We start from the raw sequence: 23902 nt of genomic DNA, 5'->3' as shown, positions 1-23902 counted from the left end.
CCTTCCAAAACAACAACAACAAACACATTATCACATATCATTAGCCACTAGAAACAAAAATCTAAAGTTCTACTAAACAAGACAACATGTCCTCAGAGAAGCAGGTACCCATATGTCAACCATAAATACTCCTTATGGGGCTGATTGCATCTCTGTCCCTGGAGCAGAGAGTTGGAAAGCAATAAAACAAGAACCATAGAAAATAAAAAAATCAGACACATGACATACACTTAGGGACTTTAAAAAAATACATTGTTTCACATTGTCCTTCTGATCCTCAACGCAGAAATACCCTGCCGCCGGCCTGCACTCCTGTCACGGCACACTACAACACCACACTTCCTTATGGGGGTGAACTGTCGAACACCCCTCAGCTCAGATGCAAAGGAGAGGCCTACTCTCCACTGGGGGGCCATCCAGGTGTCCAGTCCAAGGAGCATCCCAATCTCAGCCTGACCAGGGAAGCCCCCCAACATTCACAACTCTGGGGACTATTACCTAACTGGCTGACGATTATGTGACAGCTCAGGAAAACCGTCATCCTCCGTTTATTTGTATAATACCCTACGAGAAACAAATAACAAACTGCCTTGACTCACCCGGAAGTAGTCGCTGCAGGCTGCTAGGACGGCCTTGTGAGCATGGAATTTCTGCTCCTCGGCAATCAGGGTGACATCGCAGAGGATGCCGTCACTTCTCTGCTGATTCAGGGCTGCCAGGACGCTATCATTGTGCGATTCCGACTGGCAGAGCCTCTGGCCTGTCAACATTTCTTGAACACTGCAGGCAGAGGGAGCAAGTTATTGTTCTTCCTCTCAGCAGCCTGGCCACCCCCACACACACTCCCTCATGGCAACTCAGGGAATGCGGATTCCAGCGCCTCTGACAGGGTGGCCGCCCCAGCCCCCCGTCTCTTGCTCCACCAGCCTCTTGCTTTCTTTGTCTCTAATTCTCCCTTTTCCTCACCCCCACAGCAATTCTTCCCTCCCTCCCATCCCTCTCTTTCAGAATGTGTTTGTTGTGTGTCCACCCGTGGCTGTGTATCGGCCCAAATCTGCAGGCCTGTAAACCTCTCTTCCAGGCCTCTGCCTCCTCAGCGTGTGGACATCTGCGCACACATCTCTGGATGTGTGTGTACACACACGTGTGACTCCGTCCACTCTGGGACCCCCTTCCTAGTCTCGGATTCCTTTCCTAGCTTTGTACCACCTGTGTGAGGTGGGCACAAGCTCAGAACCGGATCTCTGGCATGCACTGAGCCAGCGCTGAGTCCAGGGACCTACGTGACTCACCAGAGACACAGAAGTCACCGTGTCTCCTCACAAGACACAATGCTCCACTAATAAGTAAGACGAAACCGTGCAAGTGTTGGGTAGGGTAAAAAAATGGGCTGCCTGTGACCACTTCATGTAAAAGGCCATTAATTAAGCCGTAGCAGCTTATTATTAAACTTGGGAAATTATGCATCACTAAGAGTACATCAAAAGAAATGCCATTGTAAGGAAAAACTTTAAGGCTAAAAGTAAACTGCATCTGTATTATTAGCCTGCAGTATCTATGTGTGGTCACTGTACTAGACTCACGAATGACGATGCCATCTATTTTCTGCTCTATTTTGCGCAACTGCTAAACTTGCTCATTGTGAAACCTTCCTCTTCACTCCCAACCCTACCCTAAAATATTCATTGCACGTCCTTTAAAAACTCCTGGGTGAAACCCCACATCTTCCTCAAAGAGTGTGGAAGTAATGCTAATAAACACCAAATGCAAACTGAATGTGTAGATAGTTAAAAACAATTCCAACTTAGATACATGAAAATTTCCATGGCACTCTAGGAATCTCAGAATCGGCACTGGACTAAGAGGAGATGAGAACAAGAACGAATAAGCTCTGTTTCTGGCCTGTGGACTCTTATTGAAGTCGAGTAAAGACGCCATAGGAATGGGTGAGATTTGTCTCTCCCAATCTGACAACTCCTGTATCCAGTTCCTTCCTCTGAATGTGAAAGAGCCGCTCAGGGGGACCAAGGCATCACCACCAGTCTCGTCCACATGGCTGGTTTATCTGGGCTGTGGTGCCAGCTGGCTGATAAATTACAGTTCAGCATAAATCACTATCTTCAAGGAAACCAAACGCTTCCCATAAAATGCCAGAGTGCAGCCAATAAGCTTTATTGGACATTTTTGACTGGGGAGCCTCAGAAATGTCAGAACTACTGAAAGAAAAAAAAATTTGACAGGAGGTGGTGATATAGTAAGTTCTCGTGGGAAGGTGGGAGGATTATTTTCAGCTGAAATACAGCAGTGAGTTTTGAAATGGTTACTGTCATCAAATATTCATCTAGCATCTCTAGCTATAGGCAGACTTTTAAAGTCAGTAATTGAAAATCATGCTCGGAAGCATAAATAACTCTTATACATACTGCCATGCAAAGGCTAGAATGGAGTTAATTAGCATGGCTCAAAGAAATGAAGGAACAGAGTAGAAATAGAAGTATTATATCAGCTAAATAAGCTTTAAGACAGTCTTTGAAAAATCTTTCCTAAAAGGATGACATTTTTATACACTTCACAAGCACAAAGCCCTTACTATGTTCCATGAATTATTCTTAGTGATTTACATTATTAACTCATTTAATCTTCATAACAACACTATGAGGCAGGTAATAATATCTCTTTCACAGAGATGCTCTTGATGGCCCAAGAGCAGGCATTTTGAGAATCTATTACCATGAATATAATAATGCCATTTGTCCTCCTGCTTAAAAAAAAAAAAAAAAAAACTGAAACAAAGGCAAAAAATGATCTAGGATCTCAAAAATCTATGCTAGAGGGGGAAAAAATCACAAAGTCCATATTAATTATATATTTAGACCATGCATAATCTCGAAATCAAAGTATCTTTGAAAAATAATACACATTAGCATAATAACATGAGATAGTGATAAGAAAAGTCAGAAATCATGCTTCAAAAACATTTATCTTTGCAATGATTAAGTCTGGAGAGAGAAAATAGATTTTAATTATGATAATCTTAGAACATTTATGTGAAACTCTCATAACTTTTCTCCCTTTTAGAATACTTTAAATGCCAAATAAATGTATTTTGAAATTTCATTTGTAGTGGAACAGGAGAATATATTAAAATAACTGTCTTATAACGTTTCCTTACTCATTTTCCAAATATAGAGCCACAATTCACATCCGTATTATTAAGACTGAATCAGTGTTTGCATTCCAGATATCTATTGACAGAGAATAAATCTTGCCAGGGAAAGAGCAGCTGTAAACTGAAATTTGGCAAAGAATAAAGGGCTCAGCTCTGAAACAATTGGGATGCTGCACAATTTCACAGGATCATTTCGGCTGGGCTTGAAATATTCAAGCTTAAAGAAAACAGCACGCTAAATATTTAAGGCAACACTTGGCACAAGATACCAAATGTTTTGGAACCAATATGTTAGGAATCCTTAAAAGCAGAAACAAGTACTCCAACATTTGGCAAGAAATAAAGGCCTATTAATCAACAAGTCATTGTATTATGTTCTGCAAGGAAATTCCCACTCAACTCTCAAGATGTAAATCTGCAAAAGACCTCAACTCTCTAAGTGTGAAAGCGCAAGCAGCCACAGATCACAGCTGCAAGCCCACCGGTCCACAGGGTAAAGCCGATAATCCTAAACCAGGGAGGCGGAGACTCGAAGACTACTACGCACCATCTCTGAACGAGGGTGGGGAGACACATCCCACAGATGGCTTCCTCGGCATCAAACGTCTGCAAATTAGCAAACTACCAACTGAGAGCAGTGCCCGGCCAGTCCTTGGGAAACAAGGAAGGAAAAACATATTCCTAAAACTTCCTAAAATACTAAGCAAACAAACATAAGACAGGAGCCACATTTTCCGAGGGTATACAGGTTTGAAGGTCATCCTAAAATTGGGAAAGGTCTTCCATGGAAGCAATGGTGCCACCTTGAAATTCACAAGTGAGTGCAGAGGGTGACCTGTGACCTGGCTTCAGCAAGGCAACCCCAATACCCTTTCCTCTGGGGAACTCCTTAAACCTGCACTGTCCAATATAATAGCCACTAGCTACATGTGGCTACTGAGTAAAACGTGGGCAGTCCAAACTGAGATGGGCTCTAAGTGGAAAATGTACACTGGATGTCAAAGACATAGAATTAAATAAAAGAATGCAAAAATATCTCAATATTTTTATACTGATTACATGTCAAAATGATAATATCTAGGGTATATTGGGTTAAAAAAATATATTGTTAAAATTCATTTTACTAGTTTCCTTTCACTTAAAAAAAAGTGTCTGCTTGAAAAGATTAAATGATATATATACTTCATGCTATGGTTTTACGGGACAGTCTACAAGTTCCCTGGGGATATGTTCCTCATTTCTTTCCACATGGACTGTATAAGGGTTTCAGATACCCCATCAGGCTGCTGATGAGTCTGGCTGTTCTTGATTCTCACAGGGCCCAGCCCCTCTCAGGTACAACACAGGAAGCCCCAGACTCCCTGAGCAAGAAATTGCTTTTTAGTGATGCCAGGGAGCAACCATCTGATTGGTCAAATGTAGCATCCAGTTAACAGGGAGATAAATAAATGAGATCTCAAGGAACAGAACTATTCATGACTTTAAATCTTTAACTTTCATTCTGAAATTGATGATAAAAACTAAAAAATCAAATGCAGAGCATGAAGTTCATAACACGGTTCAGCTCACTCACAGGGAAGCACTGCGTTATCACAAACCATTACTTCAAGCTCAGAGTGAACGTTTCTGATTACAGAAATCTCTCAGAGTCTCATTTTTATAGCACAAATTTCGACTGAGGTCACTCAGTTTATAATATATAAATTCCAGAATGGTTATCTGGTTTTTAAATATCTGAAATTCAAATTTAAAAATTCAAGTCAGTTTCCAGATAAATGTTTACTTAGTATTTAGATATACAAGATATATGCAAGTAGTCTTCAAGTAAGGTTACCAATAAGGTGCTGCATACTTGTATATTAAACATAGTCAAGTACTGTAGAGATCCTCATTTCCTTAATAGATGACACCAAAAAGAAAAGGACTGGACCAAAAAACCTACTAGAACTAGGATAATGCATGATTATCTCAGTTCAGTCTACTGATAAACTGTGCCCTAATCACTTCCATTCTACAGTCAAAATATTTTAATACAAATTAAATATATTAATATTAAAAGAACCCTATTTATTTAAGTGGTGCTTAGTTGCTTAGTCATGTCGAACTCTTTGAGACCCCATTGACTGTAACCTGCCAGGCTCTTCTGTCCATGGGATTTCCCAGAATCCCATGAATACTGGAGTGGGCTGCCATTTCCTTCTCCAGGGTATCTTCCTGACTCAAGGATAGAACCCACGTCTCTACGTATCTTGCATTGGCAGGCAGATTCTTTACCACTAGTATCACCTGGGAAGTGGACAGGCTGTTAAAAAAAAACAAAAACCACCAAGGAACTTAAATTTATTTTTAATAACACTTTACAATTTGTAAATACTTCTCAATTAATGCTAGCAATAGTAAGGGTCAAAATAATAAGCAAAGAAGATACAATATGCTTAGTCAATGACCAAAAAATAATGAAGATGACACAGAAAGAAATGTATTTATAAATGGATAACCTTGTTTCATTCCTTCCTTCCTTCCTTTATTCACTCAAAAATTCACTATCCTGGGCCAGGCATTGTACCAGGTTCTGGAGGTAAGATGATGAACACTTTATCTGCATAGCAGCCTTCACAGAACCCTCAGTTTTGTGAGGTAGTTAAACTTTAATCAAATAAGCTAGCCTCTCTGATGAAGTCTTGCTGGAGCTGCAGGCTGAAGGATGCAAACAAGTTACCATGGCAAAGGGGGAGAGCAGAGTTTTACAGGCAGAGGAACAGCAAGTGCTCTGAGCCCGTGGCAGGAGGGGGCAAGGCCCTGACACCAAGTCTACAGAACATGCGCGGCTGGAACCCTGAGGACAGGCACAGGCCTAGAGCAGGATCTGAAGCTCAGAAAGAGGTCTTGGCTAGAGGTGCAAAACTCATCAGGATGGAGAGAACGACAGAAGCACAGCTGTGTCTCCAGAACACGGCTGAGAGACTAGCAACAGTCAAAAGCTGCTGGGAAGACAAGAAAGACAGGATTCAAAAGACAGAAGCAGGGCTGGGCTCAGCTGTGAGAAATGCCTCCTTTCTGAGCAGCAGGAGGGAAGGAATAAATGAAGCAGAAACATGCATTAAAACCTAAGGCGTTTTATTTTTTTGCTTGCTGAATCTTAACATTCAGCGGAGCCAACCTCCCCTGGACAGTGTCGGCAGGAGAACACAGATACTTGGGATCATCTGGGTTGGGATTTTGTCAGACAAATGCAGAGAGCAAGAGAAATTAAGGATTTAAAAGAGGGACAGATTCTAAACTGGTTAAGAAGGGAAATAGGAGAGAAGGAAAATGTTGATGGATTTGGTGGAGTGGTCCGGCCACTAAATGAGACACTGCAATGAGGTCAAAGTAGCACCATGGTGAGGGTAGGTAAAAAAGGAAGCTAGAAGGAGAGAAGGCCCTGGTAGGAACAAAATGGTTTCAGAAACTGAGCATCTTCTGGGGACGCAAGATCCATGGCGTGACCACGGGAGAAGGTGGCTCAGAGAGGGAGAAGGTCACACGCAGGTAGAAGATCCAAGGCCACGAAGTCAGGCAGATCCTCCCTGTGAATACGGAGGGCACCGGGAGGCAGGAAAGGGTTGGTGGTGAAGAGGAGACTGTCAGCCCAATGCCAAATGCACAGTGGATGAGAGCAAGTCACCCTGCTGGCGTGGGGAGGGGGAGAGGCTGGAAGAGCTGAAGAGCACCACCTTCAGAAGAGCCCGTCTTTGTTGTCGTTTTCCCAGACAACCAATATGAGGAGTAAAGACGGAGATGCAAAACTATGCCCCAGGTTGACAACAAGCTCTTTACACCCATCCCTAAAGTCCATGAGAATTGAGAAAACAAGGCCACCACTCGAGAGAGCGGCCAAGCAAGTGGTGCCCCAGACAAAGACAGGGCCCAGTGAAGGCAGGAGGTGCTCAGAGCTTCCAAGGGTGAGGGAGATGACACAGCGGAGCACATACCAGACCCCGGTGCGCCAGTCCCACAGGGCACAGGGAAAGGGAGAAAGCGGGGGAAGGAAGGTCTGTGCCGCAGCAGGGAGGGAAAGGCCATCGCGGAGATGACGGTGCTAGGGAGGACAGATGGCAGCGGGCTCAGAGTTGGTCAGAGATGGCAAATTTAAAGTAAAAAATAATTTAGAGAAGAATCCACATGGATCGTGGTAGCCAGAAACAAAGCACTTTGCTTAGTGGTGGCAGACCGATACCATGGTCTCCTTCCATGTGCTATATTGGCTGGATGCCAGATCTAGAGCAGGGCTTCTCAACCCCAGCGAAACTGACATTCTGACATTTTTTGCTATGGGCATTATCCTGCGCACTGTAAGATGTTTAGAAGGATCCCTGGCCTCTACTCACTAGATGCCAATAGTACCTCCAAGCCTGGTGCCAACCAAAAACGACGTCAGAGAGAAGACCTAAATAGATACTTCTCCAAAGAACACATACAGATGGCCAAGAGGCACATGAAAAGATGTTCACTACTGCTAAATTATCAGAGAAATGCAAATCAAAACTACAATGAGACATCACCTCACACTAGCCAGAATGACTGTCATAAAAAAATCCACAAACAAAAAGTACTGGAGAGGGTGTGGAGAAAAGGGAACCCTTCTAAATTGTTGGTGTGAATCTAAACTGGTACAGAACACTATAGCGCACAGTATGGAAGGTTCCTTAAAAAAGTAAAAACAGAGCTACCATATGCCCCTGCAATCCCACTCCTGGGCATGTATCTGGAAAAAAACATCATCAGAAAGGATACATGCACCCCAATGCTCACTGCAGCACAGATTACAACAGCCAAAACACGGAAGCAATCTAAACCTCCATCGACAGAGGAATGGATAAAGAAGGAAGGAAAAACATATTCCTAAAACTTCCTGAAATACTAAGCAAACAAACATAAGACAGGAGCCACATTTTCCGAGGGTACACAGGTTTGAAGGTCATCCTAAAATTGGGAAAGGTCTTCCATGGAAGCAATGGTGCCACCTTGAAATTCACAAGTGAGTGCAGAGGGTGACCTGTGACCTGGCCTCAGCAAGGCAACCCCAATCCCCTTTCCTCTGGGGAACTCCTTAAACCTGCACTGTCCAATATAATAGCCACTAGCTACATGTGGCTACTGAGTAAAACGTGGCCAGTCCAAATTGAGATGGGCTCTAAGTGGAAAATGTACACTGGATGTCAAAGACACAGTATGAAATAGAAGAAAGCAAAAACATCTCATTAATATTTTTATACTGATTACATGTCAAATGATTGCTTTAAAAGGGACAACAGTCATGTATATGTGATTTTCTGATTATTTATTACATAATATATCTTTATGGATATATACCGTTAGTTTGAGGGAGGTTAGCATCCTAAATAAAGAAAAGATTAAAAGGATAAAAAAGATAAAAAGTACTATTTGAAATACTTAACCATTAAACATATCTAAGTTTGGGCAGCAATTACATCTTAGTGGTTAGCCCTTGTGCTACCAAACTAAATTCACACACACTAACAGACTGGTTTGCTTTAATTCTTCCAATACTTAAGTGCCTTCCCTATGCTGGGTCCCAGACGTTGCAATAGGAGGATTTCAAGTCACACAAGGCTCACTACCCCAGCACCCACCTGAGGAAGCGTTCAGACGGCATTCTCCAGCTGGGTTCCTCAGGGTCTTAGCCTTAGAAGGTCGCAGAGGAGTCGGCAAGCATTCCAGCTAAATGAAAAGACAAGAAAGAAAAGCACAATGACTTAAATGCAAGAAAAAGAAAAAAACAAACATACTCTGGGCCTTCATGATGCTAATACTTTAGAATCTTGAAGAGTTTTATAGACAAGATACAACAATCTGACTGAATGCTCTTGCAATAGGCAATGTTTCAGAATGCTTGTAAGTTTTAAAGTTTTTCACCTTATTAGAATTTCAGGGACTAAAAATTAAAATTTGAGAACCAAAAATAGCTAAAGAGTTACATTAAAAATTAAAACATCCTATGGCCAGAGGGAAAAATAAAGATTTGAAAAAACATTGTTACGATTTATGCCAGAGAACATTTTACCTATGTTCTCTTCTAGGAGTTTTACGGTGTCATGTCTTATATTTAGGGGCTTCCCTGTGGCTCAAAGGGTAAATAATCTGCCTACAATGCAGGAGACCCAGGTTCAATCCCTGGGTCGGGAAGACCCCCTGAAGAAGGAAAAGGCAACCCACTCCAGTAGTCTTGCCTGGAGAATCCCATGGGCACAGTCTTTAACCCATTCTGAGTTTCTTTTTGTTTACGGTGTGAGGGAGTGTTTTAATTTCATTGATATACATGTAGCAGTCCAGCTTTCCAAACAACACTCACTACACAAATAGAAGCAAAAACAAACATATGGGACCTAATCAAACAATCTTTTGCACAGCAAAGGAAACCATAACCAAAATGAAAAGACAACCTTCGGACTAAGAGAAAATATTAATATTTTCAAACAATGTGACAAGGGCTTAATTTCCAAAATATATGAACAGTTCATACAGTTCAATATCAAAAAGGCAAACCACCAATCCAAAATGGGCAGAAACTGCCAGTTATTCAAAGAAGATACACAGATGGCCACCAGAGACATGAGACATGGTCAACACTGCTAATTATTAGAGTGATGCAAACCAAAACTACAGTGAGGTACCTGGCTGACGACTCACACCTGTCAGAGGGGCCGTCATCAAAAGGCCTACAGATAATATACGCTGGAGAGGGTGTGGAGAAAAGAGAACACTTCTATACCATTGGTGGGAATGTAAACTGGTGCAGCCACTATGCAAAACCATACAGCGATTCCTTAAACTTACTAAAACTCTAATTCAAAAAGATACATGTACCCCAATGTTCATAGCAGCACTACTTGTAACAGCTAAGACATGAAAGCAACCTAAGGGTCCATCAACAGATGAATGGACAAATAAGATGTAGTATATATATATATGTGTGTGTGTATGTATATAAAGAATATTACTCAGCCGTAAAAAAGAAAAAAAACATTTTGTCATTTGCAGCATCATGGATGGACTTTGAGATCACCATACTAAATAAAGTCAGAGAAAGACAAATATTCCATGATATCACTTATAAGTAGAATCTAAAAAAATAATATGAATGAATCTGTTTACAAAATAGAAGCAGGTTCACACAGACACAGAAAACAAGCTTATGATTACCAAAGTGGAAGTAGGGATAAATTTGGTATGGAATTAACAGATATACACAACTATATACAAAATAGATAAACAATGATTTACAATTTAGAACAAGGAATTATATTCAGTATCTTATAATACTTATAAAGGAAAAGAGTCAGAAAAAATATAAAATACATATATTTATATATATAAACACTGAATCCATGATTATGTTTTACAACTCTCATTAGAGGCTCTAGCTCCCATTTTCTAATACACCCAAGTATCAAAATTAACTCCAGTTTGAGTCATCTTAAACAGGCTCTCTTCTAAGTTTCATTTTGAAAAGCAAAAACAGTGTAAAAACACATGAAAGAAATATATAAAGCTGCGCCTATTTCTGCTAATTTTATAAAATAGAGACCTATGATTTCCAACCTAAAATACAGTATTTGTTACACTGTACCCAAACCTTCAAACTGTCCTAATTCACACACATATATCATAATTTGCTGAGGATTCACTTCACTGTTGTCGAACACCAGGTTGTTTCAAACATGTCATACATTCATACTTATTTCTTGCTTTTTTAATTACTGAAAATAGGACACCTACACTTTTCATTTATTTCTAAGTTTTGACCAATCTAAAAATGAGCATCATTTTCAATTAATTCACTACAACTGAGCAATAAAGAGGATCAGAATAATTCATAACACATTGTTTAACTAGCTTAGAGACTTTCCTAGCAACCTATCACTGCTACATATTCCTTTCACAAACTAGGTTATAAACTCCAGGTTCTTATTGCCTAACACAAAAAATACAGAGATGGACACTTTAAGATGGCATAAGAATATTTATTATTATTATTACAGATGTGAAAAAACCTTAATCTTTCTGAACTTCTAATATTTTTAAATGCTCCCAATAACTAGGTGAATATAAAACAATAATCCTAAAAGTTACAATAATCCAAAATTAAAGGACACACTTTATTGATATTTTCAGACATTCCAAATATAGCAATTGAAAATCTCAAGATAACTTCCTTTATTGTTTGGAGACCAACTCACTAAATTAGTTCTCTTCAGAAATTCTTTAATTACAATCTGTTCCATTCTACAGTGTTTAGTGAAATGAACACCATTTTAAAGGCTGGGAGTTAAAATGAGTTAAAGGATGAATCAATCCCTGAAAATTACTGTTATTTATTATTCACTAATATTTCTTATACTTTACTACATATATTTTATAGTATCATTAGATTATGTATTGCATATGATAATTTATCTTTAATTCTGATTATTTCATAAATTGCTATATTTTTAATACCAGTAAATTAGTATATTTTAATACCAGTACACCATCACATGGTGTGCAATAAATGATATTAGATATCCCTTTAGTTTGAAAGGTAAACACTCAAGGGTACCCCACTGGTACACTTTCCTGCATGGAACCTCATTCCCGAAGGTAACAAGGATGCTTGCCCTTTCAGAGGGTGAAAACATCTAAGCTCTCCCTCCAAACAAAAAAGATGTGGAGATGGCTTAATTCTAACAGGAAAGGTCCAATGTGTGATTAGAGCACAGTTTACAGCTGAATAGAAATTGAGGCCAAAAGAACACAACCATCCCATTCTTACAAAACCCTACAACTCTTTTAATCTATAAAAGACAATCATTCAGGCTTTATTCTTGAGATTATAATGTTAAAGCCTATTAAATATCTGCTATTTTGTTTTAACTTACAATTATAAATAAATAAACCTACTCAGTTAAGTTCAGCTGCTCAGTCGTGTCCAACTCTGCAACCCCATGGACTGCAGCACGCCAGGCTTCCCTGTCCATCACTAACTCCTGGAGCTTAATCAAACTCATGTCTATTGAGTCAATGATGCCATCCAACCATCTCATCTTCTGTCATCCCCTTTTCCTCCAGCCTTCAATCTTTCCCAGCATCAGGGAAAGACCATCCCCGAAAAAAAGAAATGCAAAAAAGCAAAATGGTTGTGTAGCTGAGAAAAGAGAAGCTAAAGGCAAAGGAGAAAAGGAAAGATACACCCATTTGAATGCAGAGTTCCAAAGAAGAGCACAGAGAGATAAGAAAGCCTTCCTCAGTGATCAATGCAAAGAAATAGAGGAAAACAATAAAATGGGAAAGACTAGAGATCTCTTCAAGAAAATTAGAGATACCAAGGGAACACTTCATGCAAAGATGAGCACAGAAGCAGAAGATATTAAGGAGAAGTGGCAAGAATACACAGAACTATACAAAAAGAGAAGGCAATGGCAACCCACTCCAGTGTTCTTGCCTGGAGAATCCCAGGGACGGACGAGCCTGGTGGGCTGCCGTCTATGGGGTCGCACACAGTCGGACACGACTGAAGCAACTTAGCAGCAGCGGCAGCAGCATACAAAAAAGATCTTCACGACCCAGATAACCACGATGGTGTGATCGCTCATCTAGAGCCAGACATCCTGGAATGCGAAGTCAAGTGGGCCTTAGGAAGCGTCACTACGAACAAAGCTAGTGGAGGTGAAGGAATTTCAGTTGCGCTATTTCAAATCCTACAAGATGATACTGTGAAAGTGCTGCACTCAATATGCCAGCAAATCTGGAAAATTCAGCAGTGGCCACAGGACTGGAAAATGTCAGTTTTCATTCCAATCCCAGAGAAAGGCAATGCCAAAGAAAGCTCACCACTACCACAAGCCAAATGCTTTCTTTGATTGTTCTTACAGTAAGAGGTACTTCATATGCATGATCTCATTTAATACTCACAACAACCTAATGTGGATGATATCATTTTCATTTTATTGATAAACAAACCAGAGGTATAAGTAATTCACAAAAGGCACAGGACTAGAAATTGGTAGTCTCAGGGATCAAAACTGTTTGACTCCAAAGTTTGTACTCTTAATTATTCTGCTCTAATTCCAAGTTTTATAATAAATCATAAAACTACTACTTTTGAAGTCACACTAAAATCAAAATATATAGATTATATGAAAATTAAAGAATAAATAGAGTCAGTAAGATCTTCTTAACAATATAAGCCATAAATAGGTATATAATGATCTACTGAGTATTTATTATCCTATGGGTGCGAGGGGGGAAGAGACAAAAAGTCAAATAAATATCTTCGTAGCTGGATTTCACTAACGGTCACCAGGACACAAAGCTAGTATAAACTGACCCAGCACAATAATCCCAGATAAATAGATACTCATAAGAGGGAGAAAGCAAATCCTTTTAAAATTATTGGACACGTCAAATCATCAATTGTTTTGAACAGGGTGAGAGGAAACCACATGTATCTAGTTAGGAAAGGAGAGCCAATATCCATGAATCTATGAAAGCTCATGCAGCAGAGTTTCTAGCTCTTCTATACTATTCTATTCCACATTTTACTATCTAGTATGATACAGCATCTATCACGCAGATCCACTCATCCACACTGAGCTATTCTCTCCCTTCAGGATACTGGTACCAACCATCTTCTCTGCCCAGAACTTCCCATGTCCTTTTTACCTAGTTAGCTCCTATTCATCCTGCAAGTCCCAGGGGTCACCTCCTCTGGGAAGCCTTCCTTAAAACTCCCCAAGGTCCCAGGTCCTTACTCTTCTATGAGCTCTAACAACACCTATACATCCAAACACACAGCATAATTAGCACTCTATATGATTACTTCTTTGAGGAAGGGGGGTTAGAAGCTATTGTCTTAGCCTCATTTCTGCCCCTAGCCCCACCCCAAGACAGTGAGCTCTTTAAGGAGAATGAACCATCCTGGAGTAGCCATAGTTTTGTCTATTGTCCCAGTGTAATTACTAACTGCACCCGCATTTATTTTCTGTGGTTTTCCAGTTTCGATCACAAATAATTTGATCATCCTGTCTATATAGGCAGGATCTATATCTATCTTGCTCACTATCTTGAACCCCCTGGGACTACAATTATTCTCACAAAATCCCCCAAAGTAGAAAAAGTATAATGTATACCTGCTTTAGAATGAAAAACATGCAATCATAAGGCCAGCTTATTTGCAAGTATTAAATCACAATGTTTTAGTGACTATTATCAAAATGTTGTTGTTAAGTTACTCAGTTGTGTCTGACACTTCTGTAACCCCGTGGACTGTAGCCCACCAGGCTCCTCATGGTATTTCCCAGGCAAGAATACTGGAGTGGGTTGCCATTTCCCTCTCCAGGAGATCTCCCCAGATCAAGGACTGAATCCAGATCTCCCGCACTGGCAGATGGATTCTTTACCACTGAACCACCTGTGAAGCCCATACTATCAAAATGCATGCCCTAAAAGGAAATGCTGCGCTGAATATTAAAAATCCCTCTAGTGAGAACAAGGATGAATATGCAGTCACCCTCATGAATATAGCTGGAGACCTTGTGAACCAAAATAAAATACGTTTAAGTCAGTTCTTCCAGTCACATTAACACACCCCTTTCCAGTTCTTTAATTTTTAGCTCCATCACTCCTCTGCGAATAGAAACATAAAATGCTTAGATCAGTTACACAGTCTTGTCAAAATAACCTAACCTGCAATTATAACATCCTAATGTGCTTTTTAAAAATGTTGCCATGAAAACTTTTTCATTAAAGAATTTCTTATAGTTCTCAGACCACTGAAAATTAAACTATTTGCATCTCTGTAGATGGTTAAAATGTAGATCTTGAATATATAAAAATATCTGTATGACAAAAATATGGAGAAAATATGCTACATTTATATAATTATTTTATTTCATTAAAAAATCGGTATGAAAAAATTATTATTCAGACAATGAATGACCATTCTTCTTATTAATGACTGCCTTCTAACAAATAGAAAATATTCAGTTCACAGTCCTTTAACATATGATCTAGATGTAATCCAAACTCCATTTTCAAACAGAGAAAGTTTTACCATTAAATTTTAAAACATGGACTCTTCATTCATTCAAGTATCTACTAAAGGCTTAATACATTTCCAGTAATCACTGAACAAGATGTGATGACAGGCACAAAAGAATTAAAAATGGTGTCCGTCCTTCAAATAGTTTATAACCTTTAAGGAAGGGATAACATCCACATAGAATGTGAAGTAGCTTCAGCCATGTCGGAGTCTTTGTGACCCCATGGACTGCAGGCCACCAGGCTCCTCTGTTCATGAGTCTCCAGGCAAGAATACCGGAGTGGGTTGCCAAGTCCTCCTCCAGGGGATCTTCCTGACCCAGGGATCGAATCTGTCTCTCTTATGTCTCCTGCATTGGCAGGAAGGTTCTTTGCCACTAGCGCCAAGGCATAACATCCACATTGGCATCACATTAATAGTACAAGACATTCTGCATTTTCTTCAGCTGGGAGATTCACAATTTCATCTCATTTTACAATTTCTAAAATTGAAGCTGTACTTTAAATTGATTGCTGATGTGCTAAAAAGCTGGTATGTATCTCACATGTGCAAAAAGCATTAAAACTGGTGAAGCACCACAGTTCAAGTACTTAAATAAAGAGGCTAGGATTACATGCAATATTACATATAGTTTTCTTACATTGACCCAGCATTATAAGAATTATGGATGGGCCCATTTTTTCCAAAGAAAAAGCAGAGGCCCAGCAAGCTAAAATGCTTGAGGTTTAAAAAAAAAAACCTGGGAACTGGTAAAGCTGAGACTCAAATCCATCTGCTACATTCTGCTGCACCACATCGCCCTGCCAAAGGCAAGCTGGATGTTGGTTAGAATAGTGGAGGAAGGTTAACTGGAGGAGCACTGAAAGATGCAGAGAGAGAGGAGGAGGCTTTCCAGATGAAAAGTACAACACACTGAAATGTAAGGAGGCTTCCAAGTTATACTCTTGTAAGATAAGAACTCTGTACCAGCTGAAGATACAACGTAGACATATGTTCAGTCCACCATCTTTAACAGGAAGCCCTCTTGGTAAGTCCTATTTTATGCCCATTTTCCTGATTAGGAAATCAGGGTTTAGAGAAATTAAGTAACTTCAGGAAGGTTACACAACAGTACGGGAGCTAGGGTGAACACCTAGGTAGGCAGTCTCCATCCTAGTAATAGAGCTCAGTCACCCAGTCACGTCCGAATCTTCGCGGCCCTCTGGACTGCTGGCCACCAGGCTCCTCTGCCTGGAATTTTCCAGGCAAGAGTACTGGCCTGTGTTGCCATTTCCTATTCTAGGGGATCTTCCTGACCCAGGCGTCTAACCCGCGTCTCTGCACTGGCAGGCAGACCCTTTACCACTAGCACCACCTGGGAAGCAGTCTACATCCAGACCCACTCTCTTTAATTAGTAAGCTCTCCTGCATCTCCAGCTGTACACGGTTCTTATTTTACGAAAGTATAACAGAAGCCCCCAGATCTTTGAGTGTGTTGCACTTCTCATCTCATAACAAACATGCTAATTCTCTCAGACACAACATTTGGTTTTCCATGAAAACAGAGATCTGACCAGGCTTGAATAACAAAGAATTTACTATAACTATTCACTAAGCATCTTCTCTCTCACTCATTCAACATTTAAACTGCTTTTACCATATGCCAGGATGGCATGTAAAAGAGTAAGATTACAATGACTTTGTAAAACAAAATGTCTTTTTTTTTTTCCCTAACATGACAAGTGATAAAAGCTACTGCTTTTTAAAGCATAATTTTCTTTTACAAAAGAGATGTAAAGTAGAAGGACGTGGGCATGAGGTTAAGTTCCTTCAGCTGCATTGAGCTGCACCTTAACTGATATCTTTATGAATTACAGGGGTAGGGACCATGTCCCACTGATCTCTGTGTAAGAAGGAACTTTGTTCCCAGAAGACTTGGTAAAAAATGAATTGTTTATAAAATAGTTATTGTTCAGGAAGTTAATGCAGTTTTATCACAAATGCAGAAGTTCCAAACATCTCCAAAAACACGTTTCTCTGTCATTAAAGACTACAAGTCTTTTACAGAATATGCACATAATCTTAACCAAGATATCAAAACCAAAAAGAAATCCAAATTTCATTTAAAAATTAATGTGAGTTTAAAACTTTGGGGCAACACTGAACAAAATGATGTGATGTGACAGAGTCAATGCATGTGTTGGTCTGAGTGGTCAGGGAGATCTCTGAAGAAATGAAGTACATCTAAAACATCACTAATGACAAAAGAATATGATAGAATATTCCAAAGTCAGACAAGAAAGTTTTCCACATTATATTTTATGATTTGAGGCATGTTTTGAATTGCTCCATGATTTTTTGGCATGAGTCAGAAGAGGAGGAGGAGAGTGGAGTCTGTTTTCTTGGCTCAGTCAATAGGCTCGGGTGGGCTCAACAAGTGGGAGGACAAATCTCAGAGAGAAGAGTGTGGGGGAGGTCGGGGAAGGGGGGGAAGGCTGTCAAATCCATCATGTTTGGTATTTCACAATGACTGAAGTAGAATCCTTTCTTTATCAATCCTAATTTTCCCAATGCGCCAAATCTAAGATCCGTTTTTAAGTGTATTTTCTAATGAAGATATTATTGCCCTTTGGTGATATTCTACCTCTTACAGGATATACAGTATATAGTGCTATAAAATATAAGTAAAACAAAACCACCATTTTTATTTCATGAAGAAAGCACACCATAATTGTATCCTATGGTTTCAATAATTCTGCAGAAGAGAAAAACAGACCTTCCCACTGACAGCACAAAAATTTTAAGTCCCAGGAACTATTTAATGTCTTAGCTAAATACTTTTTATCCACATACCATTAAAAACGACAAGAACTCTGAGTCTCTCTGGGGAAACTGCTAAGAATGCCACCGCTAGGAATCTACCAAGCAGAGAATATCAATCCAACGACGAGTTTGAGGTAAATATGAAGTACCTGTCCCAAGGTCAGTGAGTTAGTGAGTGACAGAGCTGGGATTAAGGACCTAGCAAAGTCTGACTGGAGTTCACAACCCAGTCACAGACTGTGTTGCCATCTGAATGAGCAATGTGGAATAGCTGGGCTTCAGGGATTTCGAGTAAGCAAAAATTTCTTTCATAAATGGTCAATAATTCCCAAGATGTCAGGTATCAGAGATAATTTTCTGGAAAATATTCAGCATAACCATTTCTCTTGTGGACCCTTTAAAATCTGGTCTTCGGCTTCAGAAAGGCATTTAGCACAAGGATAACGGTGCAAATATTATCATGAAACTGTCTGGTTTCAACTCCCAGCCCACTAGCAACATGACCTTGGACAAGGATGTAACCATTCTGTGTGTTTCCTCTTTCTATAAAATGACGTTAATAATACTACCTACCTCACAGCATAGTTACAGAGGTTTAAGAAGCCAGTATAAATATTAAGAACAATGCTAAGAACATAAAATCAACAAGAGTTCTAGCTGTCGTCATTAAATAACACCAGAGTAAAAACGGCTACAGACTTCAACCCTATCATACCTCCTCATCTGTACCTTCAAATTATTGCCAGTCTACATACTAAAGCATAAGGTGAATAAAAGCCTAGAGAAGGTGCTGTGATAACCCTGGAAAGATCCCTGGAAGACACTGCTCAGGACATTCATTAAACAGCACCCTTTTCAATGAGAATCTGGAGCGGGCTTTCTTTATCCTGGCTTTCTCCAGTATAAAGAATGAATTGTACTGATGTTTCTGAACATATGTTTTACTCATAAATGCTTTAAATCAAGTAACTAATCAAACCTCACATTTTACAAAAATTGCCAGGAACATTTAGAATGAAACATATCCCCCCTCCCCCGCTTAGTATCTGGAACCTAAAGGTATGTATCGTCCTATAATTGCTCTTGGTTCATTTAATGGCCATCCCCTTTCTTTTTCCTTAGCCAGCCAATTTATTCTTTTGAATAATTAAGGTATGAAGCAAAGTATCTGGATGAATAGGGAAGGAAATAAAAGTAAGAGTGGTGATCTCACTAGGATCTTCCTCCAGGACTGTAAGAGCAGGGTTGGCATCTGCTGCTGAGGGGGAGGCTTAGGAAGAGCAAAAGCATAAGCTAAAAATCACAAATTTGAAAGTAGCTTGCCACAACTACACCCTCACCCATAGGTAATCTGACCAACGATCTAGCTCATAAAAGAGTTCTCCATGTCCCTATTCTTCACTGTCTCTTCCTCACAAAACACATGTAATTCCAAGTTCACAGATTTTTTACTTAATAATCAACTAGTATTTGCTGAGTGCTTCCATGTTTCAGGCATTTCATTTTATATCAGCAAGCAGAACAGACAAAATGCATTCCCCATGGAGCTTAACTTATACATGAGAAGATAAACCATAACCATGGCAAATAAGTAAATTACAGGGTGTGCCAGAGAGTGATAAGTGATATGAAAAAATCAAGCAAGCTAAATGGGATCTGGGTGAAGGTTTTATGTAAAAAAAATAACTTTCAGTAGAAACTGAAAATACTATAATAACTTTGAATGGTTATGTTGGCTAGAATGATACATATCAATTTTCCAAAATAGATTTTTTTGTCCTCAACTCACATTTTAAATGTTTGAAACATTAATTCTGTTGACATTTCTTCAGTAAAGTGAATACTTTTTCGTAAAACAAACTAAATCACATCTTATCATTCATATACACCCTTTATTTATCAGGCACTTCCGTACACACTAGGATTCCAGAAACTGTTATATTTCCTCTCTGGTCTTGCACCCACACCTATAACTTTGGAAGCTCCAATTGCAAAGGGAAGACAGGTTGTTAGTTTCAGGATGTATCTCATGGACTCTCAAAAAAACATAACCATCCTCTCGGCCCCTCCATTCTCACTTGTCTACTGTGCAACAATGCCCACTGCTGAACCTACGGATGCGTACCCCAGAGGGCACAGGCTCCTGCTAAAGTCACTGACAGTGGCCGTAAAGCTCACGACAGTCCTGAGACGCTACAAAGACACTCATCTGAAGTACTCACTGCCCAAAAGTACCCTTTCCTAAAATGACCACAATTCTAAGTGCCAGCACAGTCCACTACTCCAATGCTACCACCGATTCAGAATCCCTTAGAGATTTCAACCAATGCATTATCTTTCTCGCTCATTGTAAAGAATCCCTCGCTTTCTAGAACTTGGGCTTGAGTCCACATGGACTTGGGCCAGAGGACAATCTGGTAGCAGACACTACGTTGTACTTGGATTCAAGCTTTTGCTCTGACACTGGCCCAGTAGGCTGGAACTAAGCTTGTAAGCTTTGATTCTCTCCATAAGGGCTGTGACATCCAGGAGAGCCTGCCCCAAAACGTCCTCCTGACATGCTCCAGTCTTAGGGTACATCCTGGGATTTCAGATCTATGGGAGTTGGATGTGGGCTTCCAGCTCTCTGGGAGAAAAAGCAAAGTTATGGGTTAGATGGCCTCAGGTGAGCACTGAAGAGTGTGAAGAGCTGGCCCAGCTACGCACTGTCTACACCAGCGTGAAGAGCTGGCACAGCAGTGTGCTGAGATAAGGGGGTCAGGATCAAAGACAACAAATAACAATGAAGGCTGGGAAGCTACATCAAATAGCTCAAAGAAATGCTTTCCAAACTAAAACTACAATATTTGAGGGTAGGTCACAATAAGAGATTTACAAATTCAATACAAAAATATGGGAACATCCAATACAGGGTAGTCATATCCTACATATGAAAACAGTTATCAAAGTAAGAGTTATATTCTTAGAGTTATAGGTTTCCCTGATGGCTCAGACAGTAAAGAACCTGCCTGCAATGCAGAAGACCTGGGTTCAATCCGTGGGTCGGGAAGATCCCCGGAGAAGGGAATGGCAACCCACTCCAGTATTCTCGCCTGGAGAATCCCATGGGTGGAGAAGCCTGGTGGGCTGTGCCCATGGGGACGCAGACACAAACATGTCACCAAGAGTCGGACACAACCGAGCGACTCACCCATTCACTCAGTTATAAATGTAAGAGCAAAACCAACCAACCTTCTGGTGAGGAAAATTTTACAAGTCTATTAAAAGCATTTTCTTCCTTCCTGTGACTATTTATTCTGCTGATAAAGATCAGATCCAAAAGATTCCTCCAAAGAAGACAGTATCTCTTATATTTTTCCCCTAAATACTAGAAATAGAGCAAACATATATTACAGAATTTTCTGCCACCTGACAAATCTGGAAAGTGTTAGGAAATCATGAACAAATCTCACATTCTAACCTAACCTCACACTGTATTATTTGTGTAACTTGGGCAAATCAATTAGCCTTTCTTAGCCAACACTTACTTCTCCCTAAGACAGGGTAAAACAACTTCTTCCACAAATACTTTCACTGACATTAAGTGAAACGATGAGTTTGAACATACTTTCTACACTTGGAAGTGCAATGTAAGCAAACAACCTCATCAAACTCACTCTAGCGGGTGTACTCATTCTGCAGCTTATGGGGCATTTATCTATCTCACAGTAATCTGACGACGTGAAGAAAACTGACTTGTTCGCCCTACACAGCACTCCTCCAGATCTTATAACTCTATTTTGTAAAGAAGTTAAAAAAGACAACGGGTTAAACTCAAAGTTCATCACCTCCACAGAGCAATTTTAGCCAGACTATCTGCAAAAAAACAAGAATGAAAACATGATATTATTGCTTGTCGCTAAGTCGTGTCCGCCTCTTTTGTGACTCCATGGACTGCAGCCCGCCAGGCTCCTCTGTCCATGGGAATCCCCAGGCAAGAATATTGGATCGGGCTACCATTTTCTTCTCCAGGGGATCTTCCTGACCCAGCGATGAACCCTCATCTCCTGCATTTCAGGCGGATCCTTTACCACTGAGCCACCAGGAAAGCCTATTACGCCTAGGCTACTCTATATAATGCCTTTTTTTCTGACACCTTGAATCGCTGCTTGCCTCGTAGGTAACATTTTCAATTATTCAAGCACTAGTTACGATTGCTGGTGTCGGCATGATCAGTAATTACTGTCTTAATAATCACAGGCATCTGATTCCAGCTGCTCCCATCTTTGATATTACCATGAGCAACAGCCTGGAGGACAGGGGCTGACAGGCAAACAATTCAGCCAGGGGTCAAGTTAATGCTGGTGGTGTAGGAGCTTTCAGTGAGCTACCAAAGCCAGAGAGACATGCTGAAAAGTGAGATCACAGATTGGGAAAGAATGAATGTCCCGAGGGTTTTGTACAAAATAAAATATTTTCTGAACATGAGAACGGCTTTTGAATCTAAATCTGAAGAAGCTGGCTAAATAACTCATACCTTCAACAACCTTGTTCTGGGAAATTATAAAAAGAATTCATCTGCATACTCATTCCCCTGCCAGATATGACTTTTCCCTTCCCCAGATGGCTGGGGTGAGTGTCTGTGCATATGGCAAGGGAATAACAGCAGGAGCTCAAAGTCCTTAAAAAGAAGGGAAGGCTTACAAAACGTGTCCTGTGTGAGACGCCAAAGGGACTATGAAACCAAAGACCGATCAACGAATGAAAAATCTGGGAGACCCGTGTCCTGGCCCCAGCTCTCTCTCCCTTGGATAAGCCAGTTTGCTCCCCCGTGCTTCTGCTTTCTCATGTAGACAGTAGTGCAATCCAACTCAAATCAGTCTGGAGAGTTCTCTGGGGCCTATGTGAAATCATCCAATGTGAGGCTCAGCAGAAACAGGTGAAGCTGTGCCCCTCAACACCCACCGGGGACTGGTTCCAGGGCCACTGCAGACACCAAAATCCACAGGTGCTCAAGTCCCGGGTCAGTCCTCTGTGATGGAGATCCCATGGACACAGAGGTCCAGCCACAGAAGATCATACCACCGCACGGGTCCTGTGAGACCACCACCCAGAGGCCCAGTGCTTTAGGAGCTCTCCTGTAAGTCCTTCTAACCCCTAGAATACGGAAATCTGCATCTACTATAAATCAAATATATTTTTACCAAAAAAAAAGGGGGGGAATGAGAATGTGTGTGCATGGGTAAGGGCTGCACAAGTGTGTGCAAATGTGTGTAAAGGTATGCAGATGTGTGTGTCGGTGGATGGACCGGAGCACAGACAATCCACAGAGCACTCATTTCTCTGTTCTTCCTGTCTCTTTTCCCTCTAAATCTCTGGCACTGAGTGCTCATTTAATTTTTAAGCAAGGCACATGGACAAGAAAGAGGTGAAACAGGTTGCCTACTGATTTCCCAGGCTAGCTCAGAAGCCAGTCTGCATTAGGGAGTGATTCTCACAGATGGGGGCCAGTAGAGGATTAGTGATGGTGGTAGAGAGGGAGGCAGGGACATCAGAATCACCTGAGGAAAGGCTTTTTCAATCTCTCTACGCGTTTTCCTCGCTCTCCCCCTTGAGATTCTCATATGACCCTGAAAGGATAATCTTAACATACCCACACATACATACATACATACACACACTCATCACAGCCATAAGTTACTGCCACTTTTTTGCTAGGGGAATAAACGATGAAGGACTTCACTACTAATGTCCTTTCCTGCTCTGACGCTGTGGGACTTTGTTCCTGCCATTGATACACTTTCTAATTAAGGAAACACTCAAAATGACCAGAGAACAACAGAAGACTTCACAACATAGCTATGTAGAGA

The 23902-nt window shown here is 40.5% G+C and overlaps 1 protein-coding gene across 7 annotated transcripts in view; it reads right to left on the bottom strand.

The window, feature by feature from the left end:
• The window catches only part of KLHL32 (kelch like family member 32), a 208400-nt gene that overhangs the window by 164534 nt on the left and 19964 nt on the right, over window positions 1–23902 (bottom strand). For all 7 annotated transcript variants that reach the window (XM_043439171.1, XM_043439179.1, XM_043439173.1 and 4 more), the window contains exons 2-3: window positions 8806–8893; window positions 600–780 (exon numbers count right to left, since the gene is read on the bottom strand). In XM_043439171.1, the coding sequence (XP_043295106.1) occupies window positions 600–780; window positions 8806–8828 (204 nt within the window). In that variant the 5' untranslated portion in view covers window positions 8829–8893. The remainder of the gene's footprint in view (window positions 1–599; window positions 781–8805; window positions 8894–23902) is intronic.

Source organism: Cervus canadensis, chromosome 20 (genome assembly GCF_019320065.1).
Source record: "Cervus canadensis isolate Bull #8, Minnesota chromosome 20, ASM1932006v1, whole genome shotgun sequence".
NCBI classification, from domain to species: domain Eukaryota; kingdom Metazoa; phylum Chordata; class Mammalia; order Artiodactyla; family Cervidae; genus Cervus; species Cervus canadensis.
This window is presented reverse-complemented; position numbering and strand designations above follow the sequence as displayed.